The following is a 25,347-nucleotide window of genomic DNA, read 5'->3' on the forward strand; positions in this document are numbered from 1 at the left end:
TCCAGTGAACTCAACTCTGTAACAGGCTTCCCCAACTTCGACACTGTTGGATGTTTGTGGTCAGTTGACTCTTTTCTGAGGATGGCTGTCCTGTTCATGGTAGCATTAGTAGCATCTCTACCTCCTAGATGCCAGTCTAGTAGGCATCTAGACTAGGCATTTGACTATTTGTGATAGCCAAAAATGTCTTCAGAGATTGCCAAATGTCCCCTGGGATGGGAATGGGGATGGTGACAAAATCACCATTCCCCCAACCCAGTTGAGAGCCACTGCTCTAGAACCTTTGTTTCTCATTGTGGTGCACCACCCCTAGACCTTTCTTTAAGATAATATTGTGTTTATTTAAGCCAAGAAGGCCTGGCAATAATTTTTTTTTTTTTTTTTTTTGAGATGGAGTCTCGCTCTGTTGCCCAGGTTGGAGTGTAGTGGTGCGATCTCAGCTTACCACAACCTCCGCCTCCCGGGTTCAAGCGATTCTCCTGCCTCAGCCTCCAGAGTAGCTGGAACTATAGGCGTGCGCCACCATGCCTGACTAATTTTTGTATTTTCAGTAGAGACAGGGTTTTGCTATGTTGGCCAAGCTGGTCTCGAACTCCTGACCTCGTGATCTGCCTGCCTCGGCCTCCCAAAGTGCAGAGATGACAGGCGTGAGCCACCGTGCCCAGCCAATAATTCTTTTTAACAACTTCAAGACACAAGTAAAAGCAGCCATAATTGGTTTTCCAATTTCAAATATGTCCTATTGCAATATACTCCACACTACCGCCAGATAGAAAGGAAATAAGAGCTTGTCTGTCTTCTGCTTAAATTCCCCCACTGGCTTCCAATAGCACATAGAACAAAATTCAGACTCCTATGTGGCTGACAGGGCCCAGCCTGATTCCAGACCCCTCCACCCCTCGCTCCCTGGCCTTGATCTCTCCAGCTAGGCGTGTTAGGAGTAGACCAGCCAGGCAAGACCAGCTATTGGCTATTGGCTAGAGAGAGGAGCTTACGCCGCCCTCAGTTTGGCCTGATTGAAACCAGAAAAGATCTCTTTCTCTGGGGTCAAAGCCTCTCCTAAAATTTGCTCTCAGAAAATTGGGCTGCGTGCAGAGGCCCGGCTGTGTACGCTTGAAGGTAGAGAACAGAGCTGTTGGGATTATCCGGCATGAAACTTCATTTTCCCTTTCCTAGAAGGAAAGCCTCTGTCCTCTGTGAAACTCTGATTTTTTTTTTTTCTCTTTGAAGTTATTTCTGTTTGCAAGACATAGCAAAGCCATGTAGCTAGATTTATTTGAAACTGGAATAAAAACCATAAGGGCCGCTTTCTTTTCTGTTAATTTACTGATCCTCAAATGTTTTCATCCTGCAAAGAGGGCACATTTTTATTACCCTTTTAGAAACCCTAACACAATCTTTTTATCAGTTTGCTTTCCAGAAAATGCCGCTCTTGCAGAATTAAGTAGGGGATGAGGCTGGGGAGAGGATCGGGAAGCTGACATGTATTAAGCACTGACTATGTGCAGGGAAGATACACAATCCAGGTCATCTCTTGAGATTGTTTTTATTTTTATTTATTTATTTTTTGAGACAGGGCCTCACTCTGTTGCCCAGGCTGGAGTGCAGTAGAGTGGTCAAAGCTCACTGCAGTCTTGACCTCCTGGGCTCTGGCGATCCTCCTGCCTCAGCCCCCCACTTAAGTAGCTGTGACTACGGGGATGCACCACCACACCTGGTTAATTTTTTAGTTTTGTAAAGACGAGATCTCACTATGTTGTCCAGGCTGGTTTCAAACTCCTGGATTCAAGCAATCCTCCCACCTTGGCCTCCCAAAGTGCTGGGATTACAGGTGTGAGCCACTGTGCAGGTCATCCCCTGTGATTTTAATGGTAGCTCCATGAAATTGATGTTTTAGATGTAGAATGAGGTTCAGAGAGAGAGAGGCTGAGTGTCATTCAGCTCACAGAGCAGAGCCAGCGCGTTTGACCTCATTGTCTGTGCCTTAGGATTTTCTTTCTCCATGCCCTTCCCTGGGTGATCCTGTCCATAGCCTCTCCCAATGCTGTTCAGTGTCATTGTGAATTCTTGGGTTGCAAGCAACAGCAACCGACTTGAGCTGACTCAAACAAGAAAGGGGACTTAGGAGAAGGCCAAGGAGCCTCATGCTGGATGACAGGGAAGGCTGAAGGACCAACCTGGAACTGTCAAGAATCAGACAGCTGTGAGGGTATCTCAGCAGCAGGAACTGCTCCGTTCTCTTCCCTGGACAGCACAGTCTGCAGAAATGTTTTCAGCCATTGGCCACTCTGGTCATGATTCACATTCAGAGTAGGAGCATCTCAGTGTGGCTTGCTTGGGCCATGGGCCTATCCCTTGGTAGGTGAGGGCAGGACCCTTGATTAAAGACCCATCTGCATGCATGGACTGGATTCAGGGTTCCAAAACGGGGGTTGCTACTACCAAAGGAGGAGTAGTGTATACAGGGCAGTCAAAATACACCAGGGTCCGCTATGCATCCAAGTTAGCTCCTCCAAGTGCTCTTCCCCTATTTGTCATGAATGTCTCTGCCTGGATATTGAGTCACCTCAAACCCAGCATGCCCGTCCCAATCACACCTCTCCTTTTGACTTTGTCTCTCTGTGAATGGAACCGGGGTTCTCCAGGCACCACCAGACTGGATCCTTGGAGTTGATCACGTTCCTCCACTCCCACAGTCAGGGGCTGATTGGTGACACCTACTTCCTCGGGTGTCTGGAATCCACCCCTCCTTTTCATCTTCATGGCTCCTGTTCTACCTTATCCTGTTGTTTCCTGAATGCTTGAGCCTACTAATCTGTGTCCTAACCTCTAAACTTATACTTCTTCATCTGGGAGTCAGTAGCTGTCAAGTTAAAGCATCTCTCCAAGCATGTTGCTACCACCTGAGTTCAAAACTGATCAGGTCCTCCCCCTTGTGTAATAACAACCACCACCTACACTGTGCTTTGTGCCAGGCACGGTTTTAAGTGTTTTGTACATATGCTCTCTTTTTTTTTTTTTTTGAGACAAGAGTTTTGCTCTGTTGCCCAGGCTGGAGTGCAGTGGTACTATCTCAGCTCACTGCAACCTCCGCCTCCTGGGCTCAAGTGATTCTCCTGCCTCAGCTTCCTGAGTAGCTGGGATTATGGGTGTGTACTACCACACCTGGCTAATTTTTGTATTTTTAGTACAGATGGGGTTTTACCATGTTGGCCAGGCTGGTCTTGAACTCCTGACCTCAAGTAATCTGCTCACCTCGGCCTCCAGAAGTGCTGAGATTACAGACGTGAGCCACCGTACTCAGCCTTGTGTTTTATATATAGAAACTCTTTAAATACTCAGAGAATCCCTATCAGACAGGTACTGTCATTATCCCTTTATTATAGTTGGGAAATCATGGAGCAAAGAGATTAAGTAACTTTTTTAGCTGGATCAGAGCAGTCAAGTAACTTGTAGTCAAGTACCGGTATGGGGATTTGGACATTCTTTTTTTTGTTTTTTTTTGAGACGGAGTCTTGCTGTGTCATCCAGGCTGGAGTGCAGTGGCATGATCTCGGCTCATTGCAACCTCTGCCTCCTGGGTTCAAGCGATTCTCCTGCTTCAGCCTCCTGAGTAGCTGGTATTACACATGTGCGCCACCACACCCGCCACCATGTCTGGTATTTTTAGTAGAGACGGGGTTTCACCATGTTGGCCAGGCTGGTCTTGAACTCCTGACCTCAGGTGATCCACCCACTTCAGCCTCCCAAGGTGCTGGGATTACAGGCATGAGCCACTGCACATGCCCAAACATTCTTTTTGTTTGTTTGTTTGTTTGTCTTTTTGAGATGGAGTTTTGCTCTTGTTGCCCAGGCTGGAGGGCAGTGTCGCAATCTCGGCTCACTGCAACCTCTGCCTTCAGGGTTCAAATGATTCTCCTGCCTCAGCCTCCTGAGTAGCTGGGATTACAGGTGCTTGCCACCATGCCTGGCTAATTTTTGTATTTTTAGTAGAGATGGGGTTTCGCCATATTGGCCAGGTTGGTCTTGAACTTTGGACCTCAGGTGATCCACCCGCCTCGGCCTCCAGAAGTGTTGGGATTACAGATGTGAGCCACTGTGCCCAGCCTGATTTGGAGATTCTTGACCCTGTTACCATGCTATTCACTGAGCCAGGTAGTCTCCCTTAGGACACAGAAGTCCCCACCGATTGTGGCACCAGACTCACATTCCAGCCCTGTTTTCTACTTCCCTTTGCACATCTTGTATCCTAGGCAAATTGGGTGTCATAAAATATTAGGACATATAAGAATGACCATTTTGAGCACTCATAACTTGTTCATCTCAATATTTTATTATGAAAAATTTCAAACATATGGAAAAGTTGAATTAATTATGAAGTGAACACTCCTCCCCATCACCTAGATTCTACAACTTATGTTGTACTAAATTTGCTTTATCACACATTTACCCATCTGTCTCTCTATCCACTCATTACTCATATCTTTTTTTCCCTCATCTCATTTTTTGGATGTACTTTGAAGTAAATTGCACACCTTACCCCAGACGCTTCACATGTGTTCCTTTTGCCTGGTTCTGTCATCTGCTTTCTAAAATCCTTCAACATTTACCTCTGATTTCACCCAGGTCTTTACATACACCTCACTGCCTGCCTGTTCTTCTAAAGGTATATATAGACGCAGACACAGTGTATCCATGGTATTCGAGTTTCATGGTGGGAATGTTAGGAAAAATTGTCTAAAAAGACTCCATGAGGAGAGTAATGATGAAAAAGTTGAGAGATGCTGCTCTAGGGCATATTTTATGTGGGGTCTTGCATAGGTATTTATATAGGTAAGTTTATATTTTACTAAATAGCCTTGTATTATGAGTGGCTTTGATTCTGGGATTGCCCTTAGGGACAGACATCTTCCAGAACAGAAATTTTGGCATAACAGGGCCTTAATAAAAAAACTGTGTCCCATGTGTGGTAGGGAACGGACAGGGGGTGAAGAATAAATTTAGGGAAACGAGAAAGGTTGATTAACTCATTTTGGAAGTGGTAGGGGTCCAGAGGAGGTTGGTGGCATTAGGGCACACAGAAGCCCTGAGGTGAGATAGGCTAAAAAATGACTCCCAAAGACGTGAGGTCCTAATCGCTGCATCTTGTAGATGTTATCTGTATTAGTCTGTTTTCATGCTGCTATAAAGGAATACCTGAGACTGGGTAACTTACAAAAGAAAGAGGTTTAATTGACTCACAGTTCCACATGACTGGGGAAGCCTCAGGAAACTTACAGTCATGGTGGAAGGGGAAGCAGGCACCATCTTCACAAGGTGTCAGGAGAGAGAAGAGTGAGCAGCAAAGGGAAGCACCCCTTATAAAACCATCAGCTCTCACGAGAACTCACTAACACGAGAACAGCGTGGGGGAACCGCCCTCATGATCCAATCACCTCCCACCAGGTCTCTCTCTAGACATGCGGGGATTGTGAGGATTACAACTCAAGATGAGATTTGGGTGGGGACACAGCCACATCATATCATTACCTTCTATGGTAAAGACTTTGGAGATGTGATTAAGAATCTTGAGATGGGGTCATTAACCTGAATTATCCAGGTGGGTTCTAAATGCTACCAGTGTTCTTGTGAAAGAGAGGCTGGGGGAGATTTGAGACACACACAGGAGAAAGCTATGTGAAGACAGAGCAGAGAGAGAGTTGAAGATGCCAGGATTGAAAACTGGAGTGATGTGGTCACAAGCCAAGGAATTCTGGCAGCCACCAGAGTTGGAAGAGTCAAGGAACAGACTCTCACCTAGAGCCTCTGGAGGGAGTGCAACCCTGCCCACACCTTGATTTCAGGGCAGTGATACTGATTTTGGATGGCTGCTCATGAGAACTGTGAGAGAATAAGCTATTGTTTACAGCCCCCAGTTTGTGATAATTTGCTATCGCAGCCACAGGAAACAAACGCAAGGGGAATGTAAAGGACACAAGTACTGATGAACGGAGTGAAGGAAGCTTGTGCACCAAATTGAAAAACTAAAAGACTCATTTGCCTGCAAAAGAGAATACTTATGTGAAACTGGCTCCTTGGAAAATGTGGGCAGGAATGATTTAGCAGGCAGGTGGAAGGTGGAGACATTTGGTGTGGATGCATTTGAGGTGATGGCAAGCCCACCCCGTGAAATATACAAGAGGCACCTAGACATTGAAGCCGAGTGGGACAGAGATAATGCACAGGACCGTCCATCCAGGGGGAACAGGTGAGGCTGATGAGAATGAGGAGAATCCGCCAAGGTTCAGGCTCAGGTTTGCTCTTTTAACACACACACATTTCTTGTCCCAGAGAATTTGGGAGGTCAGGGGATTGAAAGAGACTTGAGTTATGGTAAAGGCAGCACTGAAGGTTGAGACTCTGCAGAAGCCCAGAAAGGGATGATGTGGGCCCAGGAGGAAGCATGGGCTCGGTGGTCTGGAAGCAGTTGAGTGACGAGAGGTGTATCTAATCTGGCTTCCTTTCCTCATTTCTTTGCAGCTTCCACCTGAAGCCAATAAAACCTCTGAGAACTGCCTGTCACCATCAGCTCAGCTTCCTCTAGGTCAAAGCTTTGTGCAAAGCCACTTTCAAGCACAATATAGGTAAGACGGGGATGTGTTTAGAATGTATCACCCAAAGGCTCTGCAAACTCAATTCCTGGTAACCAGTCTCCCATCACCAGATTTACCCTGAGATTTCAGAACAACAAAAGCACAAACACCCTTCTCTCTCCCATTATAAATCCTGACTAAGCACGCACTCCTGTTGTCTCTGACCTTTAGTATTTCTTCTTTTCCTTCTTCTTGGCTCCTGGGCCCTCCACCTTACTTGAAGGAGGGGTGAAAAGAGGGTGATTCTATAGAAGGTAAATGTGAGCTGGGATCTCACTAGCAAGCAATCACTCTGAAGTTGGAGAGACCCTTCCTGTTTGTTCTCTCTCCAGAGAGCCCAACTTAACAAGTCATTCTGAGCTCAAGAGTTCCAAGCATTATGGAGGATATAAAAATATATATACAGCCTGGGCCACATAGAGAGACCCCATCTGTACCAAAAAAAAAAAAAAAAAAAATCTTAGCTGGATGTGGCACGTGCCTGTGGTCCCACCTACTCGGGAGGCTGAGAAAGGAGGATTGCTGGGGCCCAGGAGGTCGAGGCTGTGATCGAGGCTGGAGTACAGTGATCTGTGATCGCACCACTGTACTCCAGCCTGGGCAACAGAGTGAGACCCTGTCTCAAAAAAATAAGTAAATAAACAAACAATAAAAAAAGTATGCCGCCTTTGACTTCAGAAAGTATGTGTTCTTTTTGAGCTTTTTTTATATGAAAGTGCAGAGACTCATACAAGGCAGAATAGTTTCAATATTATACTGTTCAGTGAAAGCACTGACAGCAGCAGTGAAAGGTCAGAGAGGGGAGAAAACCCCATGGGCTTCTCAGAGGAAGTGTGCCTTTTGTTGGCCTCTGCAGGATGAGTAGAAGTACGAATGGGTAGGAAGATATTCAACAAGAACAAATGCAAGCTTAAAGGTGGGAATGAGCACAGCAGGCAGGATTTAGACGAGGAAGTCATTGGTTACAAAGAGCCACCTCTAAGATGCTTGCCTATGTGTGTGTGTGTGTCTGTGTGTTGCCAATGTATGTATTCATGTATATGTTTCTATGTGTATGTGTCTACATATATTTTAAGCCTTACAAAAAGTCTCAGGGGGTGAGTATTAACATCTGGGAGGTTGGGCTTTTTCTACGGACATATGATAAGTGGCAGAACCAGGATTTGTCCGCTGAAATATCTTTAAAGCACAAGTCCTGCCTTTTTGCTTTCTTTGCAATTCTTCCATTGTTTTTCCAGCTAACTCTGTCCATTCATTGTGATTATCTGCTGCTCCTTCAGTTTCACAGAAACTCTGTTCTCTGTTATGGATACCAAAAATAGTTTTTTGTATTTTTCTTCTGGATGTTGCAGTCAATCATTTCAAAGCTGTGCTTTTCTCTGAGTCGTCTGGATAATATTCCCTTTACGTTGTTTTTTTGGAGGTCTCCAGGTGGTTTTCTTCTCTTATTGACTTATCTTCAAACAAGGAAATAATTATTCTGTCTTCTAGAATTTCCTTACTTAGAGCCATTTACTTCCATACTTTTTGGGGACGTGTATTCTTTGTGTTTGCACAGCAAGAGGTCACTTAAAACTACCCGGAAACTATCCTGATTTAGGATTCCTGTTCTATTCAATAACCACTGAAAAGATAAATGGGGTATAATTACTGTCTTTAGAGGTTGATTATTTAGGAAGACCAAATGGTCTTTGAAACTAAGCTGCTTTCTACTGGTGAAGAAAAATCTATAGCACTTGACAAGTTCTGTCACTCTCTGCCTCACCAGGGATGGGGACCCTGACGAAACAGCCGAGATGACTGTGGGCTCTCCGTTCCTGTTTGCTGTTGTTTAGCATACAGAGTAAAGAGGATCGCACCCCTTGAGCTCAGATTTCTCTGTCATGCCTGAAGAAAGCCTTTCTCATTTCCTGAGGGATGTGGTTACTCTCCAGGAGGAGGTATGCAGAGAGGAAACAGATTTTGTGGTCACCAGCCTTGAAAACTACTGGCCATGAAAGCCACTTGTAGGGCACCTGTTTTATCTGGTTTTTTTTTTTTTTTTTTTTTTGAGACAGACTGTCCCTCTGATGCCCCGGCTGGAGTGCAATGGCATGATCTTGGCTCACTGCAGCCTCCACTTCCCGGGTTCAAGTGATTTTCCTGCCTCAACCTCCTGAGTAGCTGGGATTACAGGTGTGCGCCACCACGCTGGCTAATTTTTTTTTTTTTTTAATTTTCATTAGCGACGGGGTTTCACCATGTTGGTCAGGCTGGTCTCGAACTCCTGACCTTGTGATCTACCTGCCTTGGTTCCCAAAGTGTTGGAATTACAGGCGTGAGCCACCGCGCTCGACCGGGCATCTGTCTTATCTTCAGGTGCCCAACGCAGAGGGTGCTAGAACCAAAAATAAGGAGACAGAGGAAAAGCATAGAGGAAGAGAAAGAAGAACATTTAGAACAAGGAAAAGGGGCGTATAAGGTGAAGGTGTGTTAGAGAGGGGGAGGGATCACCGATCATCGCCAGCAGGTCGAATTCATCTGTGTCCTTGTACAATTCATTCACCTATTTCTCTGTTCAGTTCCCCTCTCGTCCCCATACTCTTTTTCGTTCTTTCAAATATTCAAGTGCCTGCTAATGTGCTTGGTCCAGCAGTTACCATGAGGAGTAGAACTCCCGGCTGAATCCTTGTTGATTCTTTAGATATTTCATTCATGCCCTGCTGTGTGCTGGGTTGTCTTATAGGTGAGGTGAACAAGACTCAGTCCATTCTCAGGGAGCTCACATTCTACCCGGGGGAGTGTTAGATAATGTACAAGTAAACAACAACCTGTGACAGCCATCAGCAGAAAGATAAGGAGTCACTCGGGAGGTGGGGGAGTGGCCAACATTCCACCAGGCAGGCAGGGAAGGCTTCTTTTTGGAGGGATGGTGGAGCTGAAAACAGAGTGACAAGGAGTCTACCATTTTAATAACTGGGGACAGAGTATTCCAGGCAGAGGGCACAGCACAGGCTAAGAGCCAGAAGTGGGAATAATCCTGGCAAGTTCAAGGAATGGAAAGCCCAGGGTACCTGCCAAGGAATAGAGTAGCTGGGATTATAAGCATGCACTGGAGATGGGCTGGAGAGGTGGGTGGGGACCTGGTAGGGCAGGTTTTCAGTCCAAGTGTGCGGGTTTTAGTCTCAAGGACACAGGAAGACAGTGCAGAGTTAAAGGAGGGAGTGATCTAGTTCATCAGTTTCAGAAGTGACTGCTTTTTTTTTTTTTTTGAGACAGAATCTCATGCTGTCACCCAGGCTAGAGTGCAGTAGCATGATCTCAGCTCATTGCAACCCCTGCTTCCCAGGTTCAAGCCATTCTCCTGCCTTGGCCTCTCAAGTAGCTGGGACTACAGGCATGCGCCACCATGCCGAGCACATTTTTGTATTTTTAGTAGAGATGGGGTTTCATCATGCTGGCCGGGCTGGTCTTGAACTCCTGACCTCTAGTGATACACCTGCCTCGGCCTCCCAAAGTGCTGGGATTACAGGCATGAGCCACTGCACCCGGCCCAGAGGCAACTGCTTTTTACGAGCAATGCAGGGAGGCGAGAGGAGGCAGGAGCAACAGTTGGTGTTGCCACTGTGGTCCCAGCGGGAGAGCAATGGTGGTTGGAACGGCAGAGGTGGCGGTAGAGATGGAGGGAAGTGGAGGGGTTTGGAGTATGTTTTTGGATGGAGAGTCAGCATCTTTCCATTAGTCCCTCTACCCCTAACCCCTCACCCCAGTCTTGCTAACGTGGTGAGGGGTAGAGGGACTAAGGGAGAGATGAGAATCTAGGATTTACGGTGACTCTTGGGTTTTTCTATGATTATAACTGGTGAGTGCTTCAGAGGAAAAATCGAGGGTGCTTTGAAGTATGTGCCTGACTTGGCGTGGGATGAATCGGGGGTGGGGAGGACTTCCGAGGAAGTGACATTTGAGCTGATTGGATATTATGGACCATCAGTGCCCTTTGGGTATTTTTCCTATAGCACGATGAGTAAGAGGTGAGGTGTTCACGCTAAAGATGAACTGGCAGTGGCTGAAAATGCCTGCTTTGTGCCTGCTGATAAAGACAAGGTGTCGTCAGGGATGCCCTGAGGTCTGAGAGGCGGCTTTCTGCAGTGGTCAGTAGCGACAGTGCCTGGCTGGCGGCTCCTGCTGTCCCTGACTCTCTCCTGGCTTCCTCTCCTTGGGGAGGGCTTGCCTGGGATGGCATCAGCCTTCTTGATGTAATTGAGAGATGGATGTGTTATTATGGGTTAATTCAGAGGCATCTTCCCTTAAACCCCTTTTAAGGGGCTGAGTTGTTGACTTTGGTTGGGGGAGAGAAGAGGAACCTTCAGTGTGGAAGATCCTGGACTATAGCAAAGATATTTAGTTATTCTATGTGATTATCATCACAGTCTAAGAATGTCTGCAAGTCTAACAACCAACGATTGTGGCTGTGTTGGAGTTTTGGCTGGAGAAGTGTGTCTGTGTGTGTGTGTGCACAAGTTCTTCATGTCCTTCATAGCCTTTATCCACAGAAAGTCTAAGGATCTTTTTGAAGGCTTCCTCAGAACAGATCTCCGAAAGGTGAGATCTTGCTTATGTATTGGCATAATTATTGCTGTTTGCGTAGACATCAGATCCACTGTCGAGTGAGCAGTAAAGTGGACTGGGTTTGAGGTGAAAGATGTGTGTGTATTTGGCAGCAGTTAAAGGGCAGAGTGACAAGAAATTCAGGGGCAAAGCCTACGGCTCATTGGTGGGCATTTGTAGCAGGTAGAAAAGCAAACCGCAGCCCTGAGTTTTAGTAGCACTGACAGGGTTAGCTTTGTAACAGAAGCAATTTGACAAGGAGAATGAATAACTTAGGGAAATGGGCCTGTGAACATCGAAAGGCAGTGGGGTGATTTTCTGTTCCTTTTCCCCGTGAGTGCGCTTGCGAGACAACAGGGCAGGACTGTGAATGTCCTGGAGCGAATAGGGAGAACGGAGGCATCTGTCAGGCCACATTTGGGGTATATTGCTGTAGCCTGGTGACGTGGCCAGAGCTTTTTGTAAAAGTGAAGCTGCCTCTCCATCTTCTTCCAGATGCTGGTCACATCAGTCTGTCCTCATTTCTCAACCTTTGATACATGGATATATTTCACATCTTTCCTATAGTTTATTATGAAAACATTATACTTTTTCATTTTTTATTTTATTTTATTTTTATTTTTTTGAGACGGAGTTTTGCTTTTGTCGCCCAGGCTGTAGTGCAATGGCACGATCTCAGCTCACTGCAACTGCAACCTCCACCTCCCGGGTGCAAGCGATTCTCCTGCCTCAGCTTCCCAAGTAGCTGGGATTATAGGCACCCGCCACCACGTCTGTCTAATTTTTGTAATTTTAGTAGAGATGGGGTTTCACCATGTTGACCAGGTTGGTCTCAAGCTCCTGACCTCGGGTGATCGCCCGCCTCGGCCTCCCAAAGTGCTGGGATTCCAGGCATGAACCACTGCACCCGGCCCATTTTCATTCTTTCAATATAAAATTGGCCCATTCTATTTGTTTTTCTACAAACCACTCATCACTTGCTAGCAGATAGCAGTTGGTGGCTCAATGTAAAAGTCATATTCCTGAACCAGTTTCATATGTTGCAATGCTTCAAGAAAAATGCAACCCGGCATAGTTTTAGTAGACTGAAAAACATGAAGACGTCAATGAGAAACATTCTCTCTCATTGGTTTATATACTTGTGAAATGGGAATTTGGGGATTTCCCAATGACCCAAGTATATCCTTCAGGCCAATTTTTTGCCTAGGTATGTGATGGACAGAGGTGGAGAAGGACTGGAGGAGAGATGCAGTGGCAGAGGAGACCCCAGAAACGTTGGGTTTCTGGCTGGCTGGTACTCACTGTCTGATACAGTGCTTTCAACAAAAACACTACCATGGGTCTCCCAAAGGCAAATGACCTGAGGCAGCAGGAGCGATGGAATGTCCAGTACTGGGGCCTGTTTTCTATAATCAGGTTGATGGTCTGATAAGTTGTATCCAAGATAACTGACTTGTAATGGACAGATCACCCAGGATTGCCTCAGGCGGCACCCTCCCCTTTATGTTCCTGTTTGTCCCTGGATTTTCCTATTTGTCTGCTCAGTGGAAAACCAATCAAACAAGATGGACACTTTCCACAAGGACTCAGGAAACCTGTTCTGATACCAGCTTTGGCTTACTTGCTGACTTATCCCGGTAATGTCATACAGTGCTAAGAGTATGGACTTCAGAGTCAGACTGCCAGGGCGGTCTTGTTCTGTGTCCTCAGAGAAGTTAATGTAGATTTTTAGGATTAGTAATGTAGCATGCAGAGAAATCCCTTGCATCATATGATAGGAGAAAGAGAATTGGTACGTACATGTGGAATATAAAAGTTGCATTTCACCCGGGCACAGTGGCTCACGCCTATAATCCCAGCACTTTGGGAGGCTGAGGTGGGTGGATCATGAGGTCAGGAGTTCGAGACCAGCCTGGCCAACATAGCGAAACCCCATCTCTACTGAAAAAAAACCAAAAAATTAGCTGGACGTGGTGGCGGGCACCTGTAATCCCAGCTACTCAGGAGGCTGAGTAGGGAGAATCGCTTGAACCCGAAAGGCGGAGGTTGCAGTGAGCTGAGATCACGCCATTGCACTCCAGCCCGGGTGACAGTGTGAGACTCCGTCTCAAAAAAAAAAAAAAAAAAGTTGCATTTCATTTTCAGAGATCCATTTTAATGTAAGGGAGTATTAAGTTTAAAAGAGTTGAAAGAATATAAATGAACATTATATATATCTACTCTGAACCAATTGATACCTCACTGATTTCTACTAAAGAACACAGGAATGATATGAGCATGGAGTCGGGAAACCGAGCCTAGCTTTCTTTCTTAAGAGCCGTGTGTTCTTCAGTAGATTACTTAACCTCGCTGTGCTTCAGATTTCTCTTCTGTACAATGGGCATAATATCAGTTGCTATGGGTGGTAAATGGGTTCATCTATGCTCAGTGCTCAGAATGATGCTTGATTCTTAGCAAATGCTATTGCAATGTTAGTTGTTACTTTAAGGAGCGACTTCTTGTTGTTTCTTCTTCTGTACAGTAAGGAGGGTGGGCAATGTCAGTGGTTCTCTACTACGGGTGAACACTAGCGTCATTTGGGGAGCTTAAAAGCTCTCAGGATTTTAGAAAGATTTTGATGTCCAGACCCCTCTCTACCCACCTTGAAACAGAATCTCTGGGAGTGGGGCCTGGACATTGGAATTTTTTTAAAAAGCTTCCTGTGGTTCCGGGGCACAGTGAGGCTGACAAGCAGGGGAAGAGATGGCCCTGAGATCCCTTCAGCCTGGAAGTTGGCATGCTGGGTTTGTATGGCAGGGACGGGTTACAGCTTCCCCTCCCATACTCAGTGCATTTATAGGTGTCCTAAAGTTTCTTTTCCGTTTTAAAAAAAGTGGAGGTGAAAGTCCTGTAACATAAACACTCTAAAACATACAATTCAGTGACATGTACATTCACAGTGTTGTGCAGCTACCACCTCCTAGTTCCTAAACATTTCATCACCCCAAAATAAAACCTGGTACCCAGTAAGTAGTCAGCCTCATCCTCCCTTCCCTCAGCTCCTGGCAACCACCAATTTGCTTTCTGTGTCTATGGCATTACCTTTTCTGGATACTTCATATAAGCGGGATCATGCAATATGTGCCCCTCCATATCTGGCTGCTTTCATGGAGCTTACTGTTTTCAAGGTTCATCCACACTGTAGTATGGACCAGGGTTCATTCCTTTCTATGGCTGAGTTGTATTTCACTATGTGGATGTACCATATTCTGTTTACCCATTTGTCTGTTGATGGATAGCTGGATTGTTCCCATCTTAACTATCGTGAATGGAGCAGCTATGAACACTTGTATACAAGTATTTAAACACCTGTTTTCAATTCTGGGTATGTACCTAGGAGTGGAATCACTGGGAGTGGAAATGCAAGGGTAATTCTGTATTGAATTTTACCGCCAAGTTGTTTACGTGTGATTAAACGTTCGCCTCTGTTCTTCACCCTCACAGATCTTCCTTGACTTGTCCCCACTGCCTGAAACAGAGCAACACCTTTGATCCTTTCCTGTGTGTGTCCCTACCTATCCCCTTGCGCCAGACGAGGTACGTGAGTGTTGCGGCTTGCCCAGTGAACTTGACTTCCATCCTTACTCATTAAGGGGAACCTTCTGGCCTCACACCTGCCATTTTCTCTCCTTTGCTTCTCAGCCAGCATTTCTCTGGAAACCAGCCCTATAGCTGGATGACATTCAACTATTGAAATTGACAGAGTAAAAGGTTACTGTGTCCCTTCTCTAGCTGAGGAAGGAATTATGAATGTTTGGCACAATTGCCAGACTTAGGTCTGTGGCCCATTCAGAAGCTGGCACGGACCCATTGGTCTCACTTGGTCACACGGAGGCAAACTAGAGAAAATCTGTGGCCACCTGCTTTTTTTTTTTCCCCCGAGCTTTATTTCAATTTCAAAAATCTATTTTCTTCTTTGGGAAGGTGTAGGAAAAAGATATCTTTCAGAAGCAAAGAAAGAGGAAAAGGGTTGTTTGGGGAAGATGAGTGACAAAGAAAAGTGGAGGTAGGGCTGGGTAACAGGCACCATGGGCCGAGTTCTGTAAAAGTAAGCCCACACCTTCGCAGCGACCAGGAAGGCAAATGGCCAATGTCGGTGTCCTGGCATGTGGGTGAGCTCCTATGTGGGCTGTCTTTTCTGGCATTGGAACAGAGGCATTTCCTCTTTATGTTCCCCACCTCCTGAAGTGCCATTTCTCTTACCCTGTGCCTGTTGACATCTCCTGCCTTTGGGATGCAGCTGAAGACATGACATCTTCAGAAGGCCTTCCTCAGCAACTCAGTCTCCCTTTCTGCTCTAAAATCCTGTGCTGCTGATATTCTGCACTACAAATGTAATTATTGGCTTATACTAGAATATGGCTTATGCTGTCTATCATCAGTGACACCATCAGATAATGTCAACTTATAAATGTGATGATCTAAGACTCCCAGCCTGACACAGCACAGCACAGGGGTTAAGACCATTGACTCAGGAGCCAGATGGCCCAGGTTCGAATCCCAGCTCTATTAATTAATTACCTGTGTGACTTGGGCAGTTAGTGGAGTACAGATCAAGAGAAACAGTGGCTGCAAGAGTGGGCCTTCATATACTGGTGGGAAGGAGAAGCGAAGATTTCCAAAGAAAGGAGACTCTCATTAAGGAGAATGTCATCAGTAGTGTTGATTTGTACTGAAAAAAACACTTGACTGCTTTAATTTTCAAACTGTGGAGTTTGTTTTTGTTTAAGCTTATCTATTTAACAACTAGAGCCTTGAGATCGGACATCTCTATGGTGATTCTTAATCAAATACTTTTTTTCCCCCCAACTCTCTGGAAAAGTAGTTTAGAAGATTTGGCTCTACCCTGCCACCTGGTGACAATGTACCAAGTACAGGGACACAACCAGGAAGTAGAGATTAACTACGTGCTGAACTTGATCCATTATCTTTCTTTTTTTTTTTTTTTTTGAGGTGGAGTCTCGCTCTGTCACCCAGGCTGGAATGCAGTGGTGCCATCTCTGCTCACTGCAACCCCCACCTCCCAGGTTCAAGCGATTCTCCTGCCTCAGCCTCCCAAGCAACTGAGATTACAGGCACCCACCACCACACTCAGCTAATTTGTTTGTACTTTTGGTAGAGACGGGGTTTCACCATGCTGGCCAGGCTAGTCTCAAACTCTGGACCTCAGGTGATCCAGCCACCTCAGCTTCCCAAAGTGCTAGGATTACAGGTGTGAGCCACCGCGCCCAGCCTTGATCCATCATCAACAATGTCGTTCACAGTTCGTGTCAGTCCTTTAAGGGTGTTGCCCTTTCCTGTTTTCCAGGTTCTTGAGTGTCACCTTGGTCTTCCCCTCTAAGAGCCAGCGGTTCCTGCGGGTTGGCCTGGCCGTGCCAATCCTCAGCACAGTGGCAGTCCTGAGGAGGATGGTTGCAGAGGAAGGAGGCGTCCCTGCAGATGAGGTGTGATAGAATTGCACTGGGGCCTGGTCACTGGATGACAGAATGCTAAGTGAGCCAGCTGTCTAGGCTGTTTAGGCCAATTTGTGGTTCCCAGGTGACTCCAGCATGACTCATGGGTTTCTGTTTGATTAGTAGTACCTGGCATCTGGGATGACTGGGCCTTGACTTCTCCCTGAATTGACACAGAATGACCAGAAAAGAACACCTTTGCCTTCCAAGAAGGCGATGACAATTATGATCATAATAATTCCAACAATAGCTACCCCTAGGTAGTGCTTACTAAGTGTGAGGCACTGTTCTGTGACCTTTCTATTCATGCCTGGTTTAATCACAGGTGTCCTGTGAAGTAGACATTACAATTATCCTCATCTTACTAATGGGGAATAAAGAAGCCCTGAGAGGTTAAGTGACTTGCCCAACGTCACTAGCTGGTAAGTGGCTGAGCCAGGATTTGGATTTCGATGGTTTGACTTCATAGCCCAAGTCACCACTGTATATTTTCAGTCTTGGGAGTATAAACCAGGACACTAAAGGAACGGTGAATGAAACAGGAGGACCTGCTGAGAGAACTGAGGATGTGTGACGTGAGAGAGAACATCTGGGGGAAGCTGGGATGGCTGTGTTCTACTTGTTTTCTTTTCAAATGAGTCTTGGTAAAGGGATTGGATTCACGGTGCCTGGAGGGGCCCTCATGAGGAATAGGGAGGAGGCCATGGTGGCGCCAAGCCACGTGGCGGGATCGGAGCAGCCCTCAGGGTGATTCAGCAGCTCCCTAGGTTTCTAACCCTGGACACAGTACACGATTGACTCTGTCTCCTTAACTGTGAAATGGAAAATTGACACTTCCCTGACTATCTCATGAGATTTTTTTCAAATCAAAAAATATTTTTAACCTTGTTGGGAAGACCTGCCACGCATACAATAACGTCTACCTACCTGAAGATTGTGCTTTGCTGGCTTTCTCTACATTCATAGCTATATTCTTATAACCTCCACAGCCCCTCCATCACCCCAGTGGGCTCCTTTCTGCCCCTGCCCAGCCAATCCCTCTGACCTCTCTCGCCGCCTCCTAGAATATTTATGACTCTCGCAGGTCGCGGCGGAAATGTGTGTATCTTGCTTTGTAAACTCTAAAGGGCACTATGGGGAGTTACTGAAAGAGATGGAGAGAGATGGGGACACTGGGTGAGAGTCCTGGGGAGAAAGTGGCCGTAAGAAAAGATCAAAAGGGAGAAGCCTATGAGAGGGAGCGTTTGAATAATTAAGAGCATGAAAAATCCGGCAGGAATTTGAGAGGTGTGATGTGTTGGTTCAGGGAGATGAGAATCACTTGGGGATGCCAGTGCGGGGTGAGCATTTCCACTAAAATTTAAAGTCATCTGTTTTGATGTTTTGTTTTCTTTAGCTGGCAAGTGTATTGCATTTATATTATCTAAAATCATAGATATATGTATTTGGATTTATTTTTCTATTATTATTATTATTATTATTATTATTATTATTATTATTATTATTGACGGAGTCTCACTCTGTCACCAGGCTGGAGTGCAGTGGCACGATCTCAGCTCACTGCAACCTCCACCTCCCAGGTTCAAGTGATTCTCCTGCCTCAGCCTCCCGAGTAGCTGGAACTACAGGCGCCTGCCACCACGCCTGGCTAATTTTTTGTGTTTTTAGTAGAGACAGGGTTTCACCGTGTTGGCCAGGATGGTCTCGATCTCTTGACCTCGTGATCTGCCCACCTCAACCTCCCAAAGTCTTGGGATTACAGGTGTGAGCCACCATGCCCGGCCTGTATTTGGATTTATTTATGTCATCTTATGCTACTTACCCTGTTTTTCTATTTTGTATTGCCCCCTCACCCCCAATTTTTAGATTGAACAGTCTTCTTCTTTTTAGAAGATGATTCTTTTAGATTGAACAATTTTTCTTTATTTTGTCTCTTCTGGGATGAAGTACATACACATTATATTTCCATTCTTTCAGTGGTTATTAAAATGTCAACTTGCATAATTACTAGTCTAATGTTAATCTTCCCATGTAACACAAGGATCTTGGTGGAGCATTAAATCCCCTTATACCTTTTTGATTTAGATATTATTGTCCAGTATTTTAATCCCTTCTCTACCTCCAACTGTAATAGTAGTAATAGTTATTATTTTAGCTTTATATAGTCGATAATATTTACCTTTGCCAATGTTTGCCATTTTCTTTGGTTCATCATTTCTTCCTACAACTCAAGTTTTGCCTTTGATTCAGGTTTGTAAATCCTGAAATCGATGTATTTATTTATGAATGAATGAATAAATGAATGAATGAATGACAGGATTTTCCTCTGTTGGCCAGGCTGGTATACAGGAGGGTGATCATAACTTACTGCAGCCTTGAACTCCTGGGCTCAAGGGATCCTCCCACCTCAGCCTCCTGAGTAGCTGGGACTGCAGGCTCATGCCACCATGCCTGGCTAATTTAAAAAATAAAAATTGTGTAGAGATGGGGTCCTGCTATGTTGCCCAGGCTGGTCTTGAACTCCTGGGTTCAAGTGACCCTCCCTCCTCAGCCTCCCAAAGTGTTGGGATTATAGGCATGAGCCACTGTGTTCAGCCCTGAAATGCATCTTTTTAAAGAGAACTTCCCAGGCAGTGTACCTTGAATAGGTTATGTGTGCTGAGATATTGATTTCTTCAGCCCTCGGGGTAGCAGAGTTGGGTCTAGGGCAGTCAGGGCTACCACAGTAGTCACCTCTCTACTCTGCTACCAAACCATCTCCTATTTACTTCAAAGTTTGGTAAAAATATTTTTTTATGTATGCAATCATGTGAAAAAGGTTAGTAAACCTATTCAGAAATTCTTTCACTCTGTAGTAAACACTTTTTGTTCACATGAGGAGGGCTTTATTTTGTTGTCATTTTTGTGTGCTTATTTAGCTGGGTGTAAAACTTAGATTTTTTTTTTTTTTTTTTTTAGTTTCTTTATTTTTGTCGTACTTGAGATGTCTGCGGACAATCTAATTGTTATATCTGCTATGCCTTACTACTGAAAATAAGTAGCCAATTAGAAGGAAGGAAAGGGTGAAAATGGGTGTTGACTATCAGTCACTTTTAGATTTCTTATCTGTTGATTTCTCTTTCAGAAATCAAGAGGGAAAATGATCTTTCTCATTTCAGGTGATCTTAGTTGAACTGTATCCCAGTGGATTCCAGCGGTCTTTCTTTGATGAAGAGGACCTGAATACTATCGCAGAGGGAGATAACGTGTATGCCTTTCAAGTTCCTCCCTCACCCAGCCAGGGGACTCTCTCAGGTATAACAGGTGCTTTGCACAATTTTATTTGGCTATGATGAGTTACAGGTTTCAGAGGATACTCTTTAGGTGCAAAGGCATAAAACATCCAGTTTTAGCACTTCGAACAGTCAGACTTATTATCCCTGGCATTTGTTGTGTGCAGATGGTTGATATTAAAAATTATTCAGCTAATACAGGAATTCTCAAAACCTTAGTGAATATCAGAATCACCTGGAGGGCGTGCGAAAGCAGATTTCTGGACCCTACCCACAGACTTTATGATTTGGGTGGCCTAGGGTGGGGCCTAAGAGTTTGCACATCTAACCAAGTTCCCAGGTGATGCTGATGCTGCTGGTCCCGGAACCACACTTTGAGAACCACCATTTGGTATAAATGCTGGAGTCATCTTTGCCGTCAGGATTCCTATGGGTCAAGGTTTGTGTGTGAAGTAAAATGTCTACAAATTTGAGCAGTACATGGTTAAAGAGTTTATTATTAAATGACTTTTTAACAAAATAGTTCCACTTCTTAATGCTTGTTTTTCCTATTCCATGGACTGGCTAACATGGTCAATTTCTAACAGTCCTTTTTATTTGTAGGTCAGGATACATGTTGGCCAAGTTGCTAGTGAAGAAGACCCATATATAAATATATATATATTTGAGACATATATATACATATATATATATATATATATGAGAGACATATATATATATATATATTTGAGATGGTTTCTCACTCTGTCACCCAGGCTGTAGTACAGTGGCACGATCTCAGCTCATTGTAACCTCCGCCTCCTGGGTTCAAGTGATTCTCCTGCCTCAGCCTCCCAAGTAGCTGGGACTACAGATGCCTGCCACCATGCTCGGCTAATTTTTGTACTTTTGGTAGAGACGGAGTTTCACCGTGTTGGCCAGGCTGGTCTCAAACTCCTAACCTCAGATGATCCACCTGCCTCGGCCTCCGAAAGTGCTGGGATTACAGGCATGAACCACCACGCCCAGCCTGAAGGCCCATATTTAAAGGACCCTATGCCAGTGTTACATTATAGCCCAGATGATTCCTATGCCCTGGCCCCATGTTTTAGCCGGCCTAGGTAGCAGGCTATAGGAACTGGATGTTCGCAGTTCTCTGAGTTGACAGGGAGATGCTGGGCATTGGAATCTAGAACAAGACATTAACTGACACTGACTATGTTACAACCCAGTCAAACAAGGTCTCCTGTCAAATTCAGTCATGGTGGACACATCTTTTCCTTGAAAGTCAACAGTTCAGAACTGAGATGCAAATGGAGGATAGTCCCATTCCTCTACTTCCTCATTGGTAAAGATGCTCACCCGTCTCTCTATACTTCTTTTGTTGGCTTTCTAAGAGAGTGGATACCCTGGGGCTCTGTAATGAAGTCATAAAAGCAACCAAAATTATTTTGGAGTATTTTTCGGGTGCCTTGAAAAATATTAGTTAAATTCTTGTTCCTGTTTTAAAACTATAGGGTGATGACCAGGCACAGTGGCTCACGCCTGAAATCCCAGTACTTTGGGAGGTCAAGGCAGGAGGATCACTTAAGGTCAGGAGTTGAAGAGCCTGGCCAACATGGTGAAACCCCATCTCTACTAAAAATACAAAAAAATTAGCTGGGCATGGTGGCGCACATCCACAATCCCAGCTACTGGAGAGGCTGAGACAGGAGAACCACTTGAACCTGGAAGGCAGAGTTTGCAGTGAGCCGAGATTGCACCACTGCACTCCAGCCTGGGGGACAGAGCGAGACTCTGTCTCAAACAAACAAAAAACTATTGAGTGAACACAATTGCAAATTCACTACCATATTCTTGATGTTCGTATGCCAGGTGTCAGATGGCACAAATGCCATGAACCTCATTATCTCCTCCCCTAAAACCCTCTAGTGGCCCCCCATTGGTGGTTAATAGATGCTCAAAGAGAAAGAGGGACTAGAGAAGCTAAGGCTCTGACCCAGGAAAGCAGCTCCTTTAGGAATATGAACAAATGTCATTCTCTCTCCTCCAGCTCATCCACTGGGTCTGTCGGTCTCCCCACGCCTGGCAGCCCGTGAGGGCCAGCGATTCTCCCTCTCTCTCCACAGTGAGAGCAAGGTGCTAATCCTCTTCTGTAACTTGGTGGGGTCAGGGCAGCAGGCTAGCAGGTATGTTTCACTTTATTCTTTTTTCATGTGGTGTCTGGGATTTGTAGACCTGTGCTTGGGAGCCTGTCTAGAGTAAAATTAAATATTTATTCCCAAAGTTAATCAAGTAGGAGCCAGAAGTAGGGTCCTTTCTGACTAAGAGGATTAGAAATATCTGCCTTAGGCCGGGCGCGGTGGCTCAAGCCTGTAATCCCAGCACTTTGGGAGGCCGAGACGGGCGGATCACGAGGTCAGGGGATCGAGACCATCCTGGCTATCACGGTGAAACCCCGTCTCTACTAAAAATACAAAAACTAGCTGGGCGAGGTGGCGGGCGCCTGTAGTCCCAGCTACTCGGGAGGCTGAGGCAGGAGAATGGCTTAAACCCAGGAGGCGGAGCTTGCAGTGAGCTGAGATCCGGCCACTGCACTCCAGTCTGGGCGACAGAGTGAGACTCCGCCTCAAAAAAAAAAAAAAAAAAAAAAAGAAATATCTGCCTTAAGCGTTTGGCTCACACTGTCATTCCTAACCGTCAGACATCAGAGGCCTTCCTATTAATCGGAGGAACAATTTTTACTGCCCTCACCACTATTATTCTATATTGTAATACCTAGGCAGTGCAGTGCTAAAAGAAACTGGCTATAGAGGTGATAATTTGGTTGTCTGTCCAGAAAACCAAGAACTGGAAAGTGATTGGCAGTAAGGAAAGGGTTCAGGAAATTGATGGGTTATATAACAAATATACAAAAACAGATAGCTTTCTTATATAGCCCCAATAAAGTGTCTAAAAGACAGAATTACATTAAGATATATTTAGATGGATAAAATGTTTCTAAAATGTATCTTGAATAAGAAACTGGTAAAAACAAAATGATAGATTATGCTAATAATTAAAATATTATTTAACTCAGCTTGTAAAAATCAATTAGCCCAGACTTACTTATTGAGTAATTCATTAACTCTCTAGTAATGTGAAATATATCATTTTTGTCATGCAATAAATACTTATAGACAGGTGGCCTATTCTGTTTGACTGATTTAATTGTATATTCTTCTACCTGTATTATAATATTTTAATAATTTCAGAATTATGGTATATTTCATATTACTAGAGAGTGAATGAATTATTCAAAGGTAAGGCTGGGCTAATTGGACTAATTGATTTCTTTGTTTCTTTTTATTTTAAATAGTCAACTTTTAACTCCTGCTATGGATTCACATGTATAGATTTCAGGGTGACTAGAGAGGTAATTCTAGAAAAGGAAGCCATAATATAACTTAAAGACGGCCGAGGTGGGTGGATCACGAGGTCAGGAGTTCGAGACCAGCCTGGCTAACACAGTGAAACTCTGTCTCTACTAAAAATACAAAAAATTAGCCAGGGGTGGTGGTGTGCACCTGTAGTTCCAGCTACTTGGGAGGCTGTGGCAGGAGAATCACTTGAACCCAGGAGGCAGATGTTGCAGTCGGCTGAGATCGCACCACTGCACTCCAGCCTGGGCAACAGAGCAATACTCTGTCTCAAAAAAAAAAAAAAAAAAAAAAAATTAATAAATAAAAAATAAATTAAAAAAACAAAGACAACATGGGAGAATATTTATGTCCTTGAGCGGGGGCTAGTTTAACTTGAAAGTCAGGAGGCTGTAAAGGAAAAGGCTGATGTTTCAAATATATTTAAAAATTTAAACTAAAAGCAAATTTGAAAGGCAAAGGGCAAATGAGGAAAGATATTTATGTCATGTGAGAGGCGAAGGATTTATGTCCATCCTATAAATCCCAGCTCTCGAAAATTAAGGAGATAAATACCCTTGGTGAAATGAACCACAGAGATTAACATTAGTTCACAGAAGAAATAGAAGCATAGGTTAAAATATTCAGCATCAGCCTGGCACAGTGGCTCACGCCTGTAATCCCAGCACTTTGGAAGGCCAAGGCTGAGGTTGGGAGTTGGAGACCAGCCTGACAAATGGAGAAACCCTATCTCTACTAAAAATATAAAATTAGCCAGGTGTGGTGGTGCACTCCTATAATCCCAGCTACTCGGGAGGCTGAGGCAGGAGAATGGCTTAAACCCAGGAGGCAGAGGTTGTGGTGAGCTGAGATTGTGCCACTGCACTCCAGCCTGGGCGACAAGAGCAAAACTCTGTCTCCAAAAAAAAAAAAAGAAAATTCAGCATCATTTGTAGTAGAAGAAATTCTGGTTGCAATAACAAAATACTGTTCTTAATCTTTTAGATTGTTAAATAATTTTTAGAAATTATTTAACATTAATAATTATGTTATTATAATAATAATTATTATTATCTATAGGGTGATGCTCATATATGAATGAGCAGAGAATGCTCATTCTGGGCCAGGGTCCGGGAAATCAGGTAAATTGGTATGGCTTTTTCAGAGGATAATTTGGGAAGAAAGAGCTTTAGTCTTGCCTTTCTACTTCTGGAACTTTACCCTAAGGGAATAATTGTGCACTCAAAGGTTATGTTCAAGGTTATATCTAGTTCCTGCGATAAGCAAGCATTGTTTAAATAAAAACTTGGAACGCCGCACAGTACAGGATGGATTAAGTAAACTGATCTGTCCACACAACAATGGACGCACAGTGCCCTTGCCTGTCCAGACAGATCACCTCATACTTGTGCTCTGCTTTAGCCAATTTTATTTAACAGTTTCACATTCTTACCTCACTGGGTCTTCACACAGGCTGCAGTGAGGCCAGGAAGCAGTGAGTGGCTAGTGATTCGTCCAGGAGTACCCACAGCAGAGTTAGGGCCCGCAGGTGCGGCCTGACCCGGCATCCTGTACACCATGAGCTCACTGCTGTGCGCTTACTATGTTGGGACATGGATACCGTCCCCAATGAGGAGAATGTTCCCGATACCCCAAACCAACGGTTGTGTCATCTGGACTTATGTCTCTGCCTTGCCTTCCCCTAGCTCCAAGGTTCTCTTGCTCTACTCCCTGCTGTGGAGAAGAGACTTTGCCAGCTATCTGGTCATTTGGAGTAATCTGTTTACATAGCAGTATCTCTCTGGCTTTGTATCACTGGGCCTCTGTTTACATTGCAATGTCTCCATTTGTTACAAGGTTCTCTGGCAATTTTGGATTGTGTTTAGCTTTAAAAACCGTTTACATTATTTTTAATTGACACATAATTATACATATTTATGGGGTACAGAGTGATATTTTGATACATGCATATAGTGTGTAATGATCA

General features: G+C 44.7%; 1 protein-coding gene across 3 annotated transcripts in view; it reads left to right on the top strand.

Moving 5' to 3' along the window:
* The window catches only part of USP43 (ubiquitin specific peptidase 43), an 84,427-nt gene that overhangs the window by 14,448 nt on the left and 44,632 nt on the right, over positions 1-25,347 (top strand). For 2 of the 3 annotated variants that reach the window (XM_023190895.3, XM_023190896.2), the window contains exons 3-7: positions 6,520-6,623; positions 14,703-14,795; positions 16,567-16,702; positions 19,870-20,005; positions 22,016-22,151. In XM_023190895.3, coding sequence (XP_023046663.1) covers positions 6,520-6,623; positions 14,703-14,795; positions 16,567-16,702; positions 19,870-20,005; positions 22,016-22,151 — 605 coding nt within the window. The remainder of the gene's footprint in view (positions 1-6,519; positions 6,624-14,702; positions 14,796-16,566; positions 16,703-19,869; positions 20,006-22,015; positions 22,152-25,347) is intronic. The other variant, XM_026456286.1, reaches the window with a different exon arrangement.

This window comes from Piliocolobus tephrosceles, chromosome 16 (assembly GCF_002776525.5).
Source record: "Piliocolobus tephrosceles isolate RC106 chromosome 16, ASM277652v3, whole genome shotgun sequence".
Lineage (NCBI taxonomy): Eukaryota > Metazoa > Chordata > Mammalia > Primates > Cercopithecidae > Piliocolobus > Piliocolobus tephrosceles.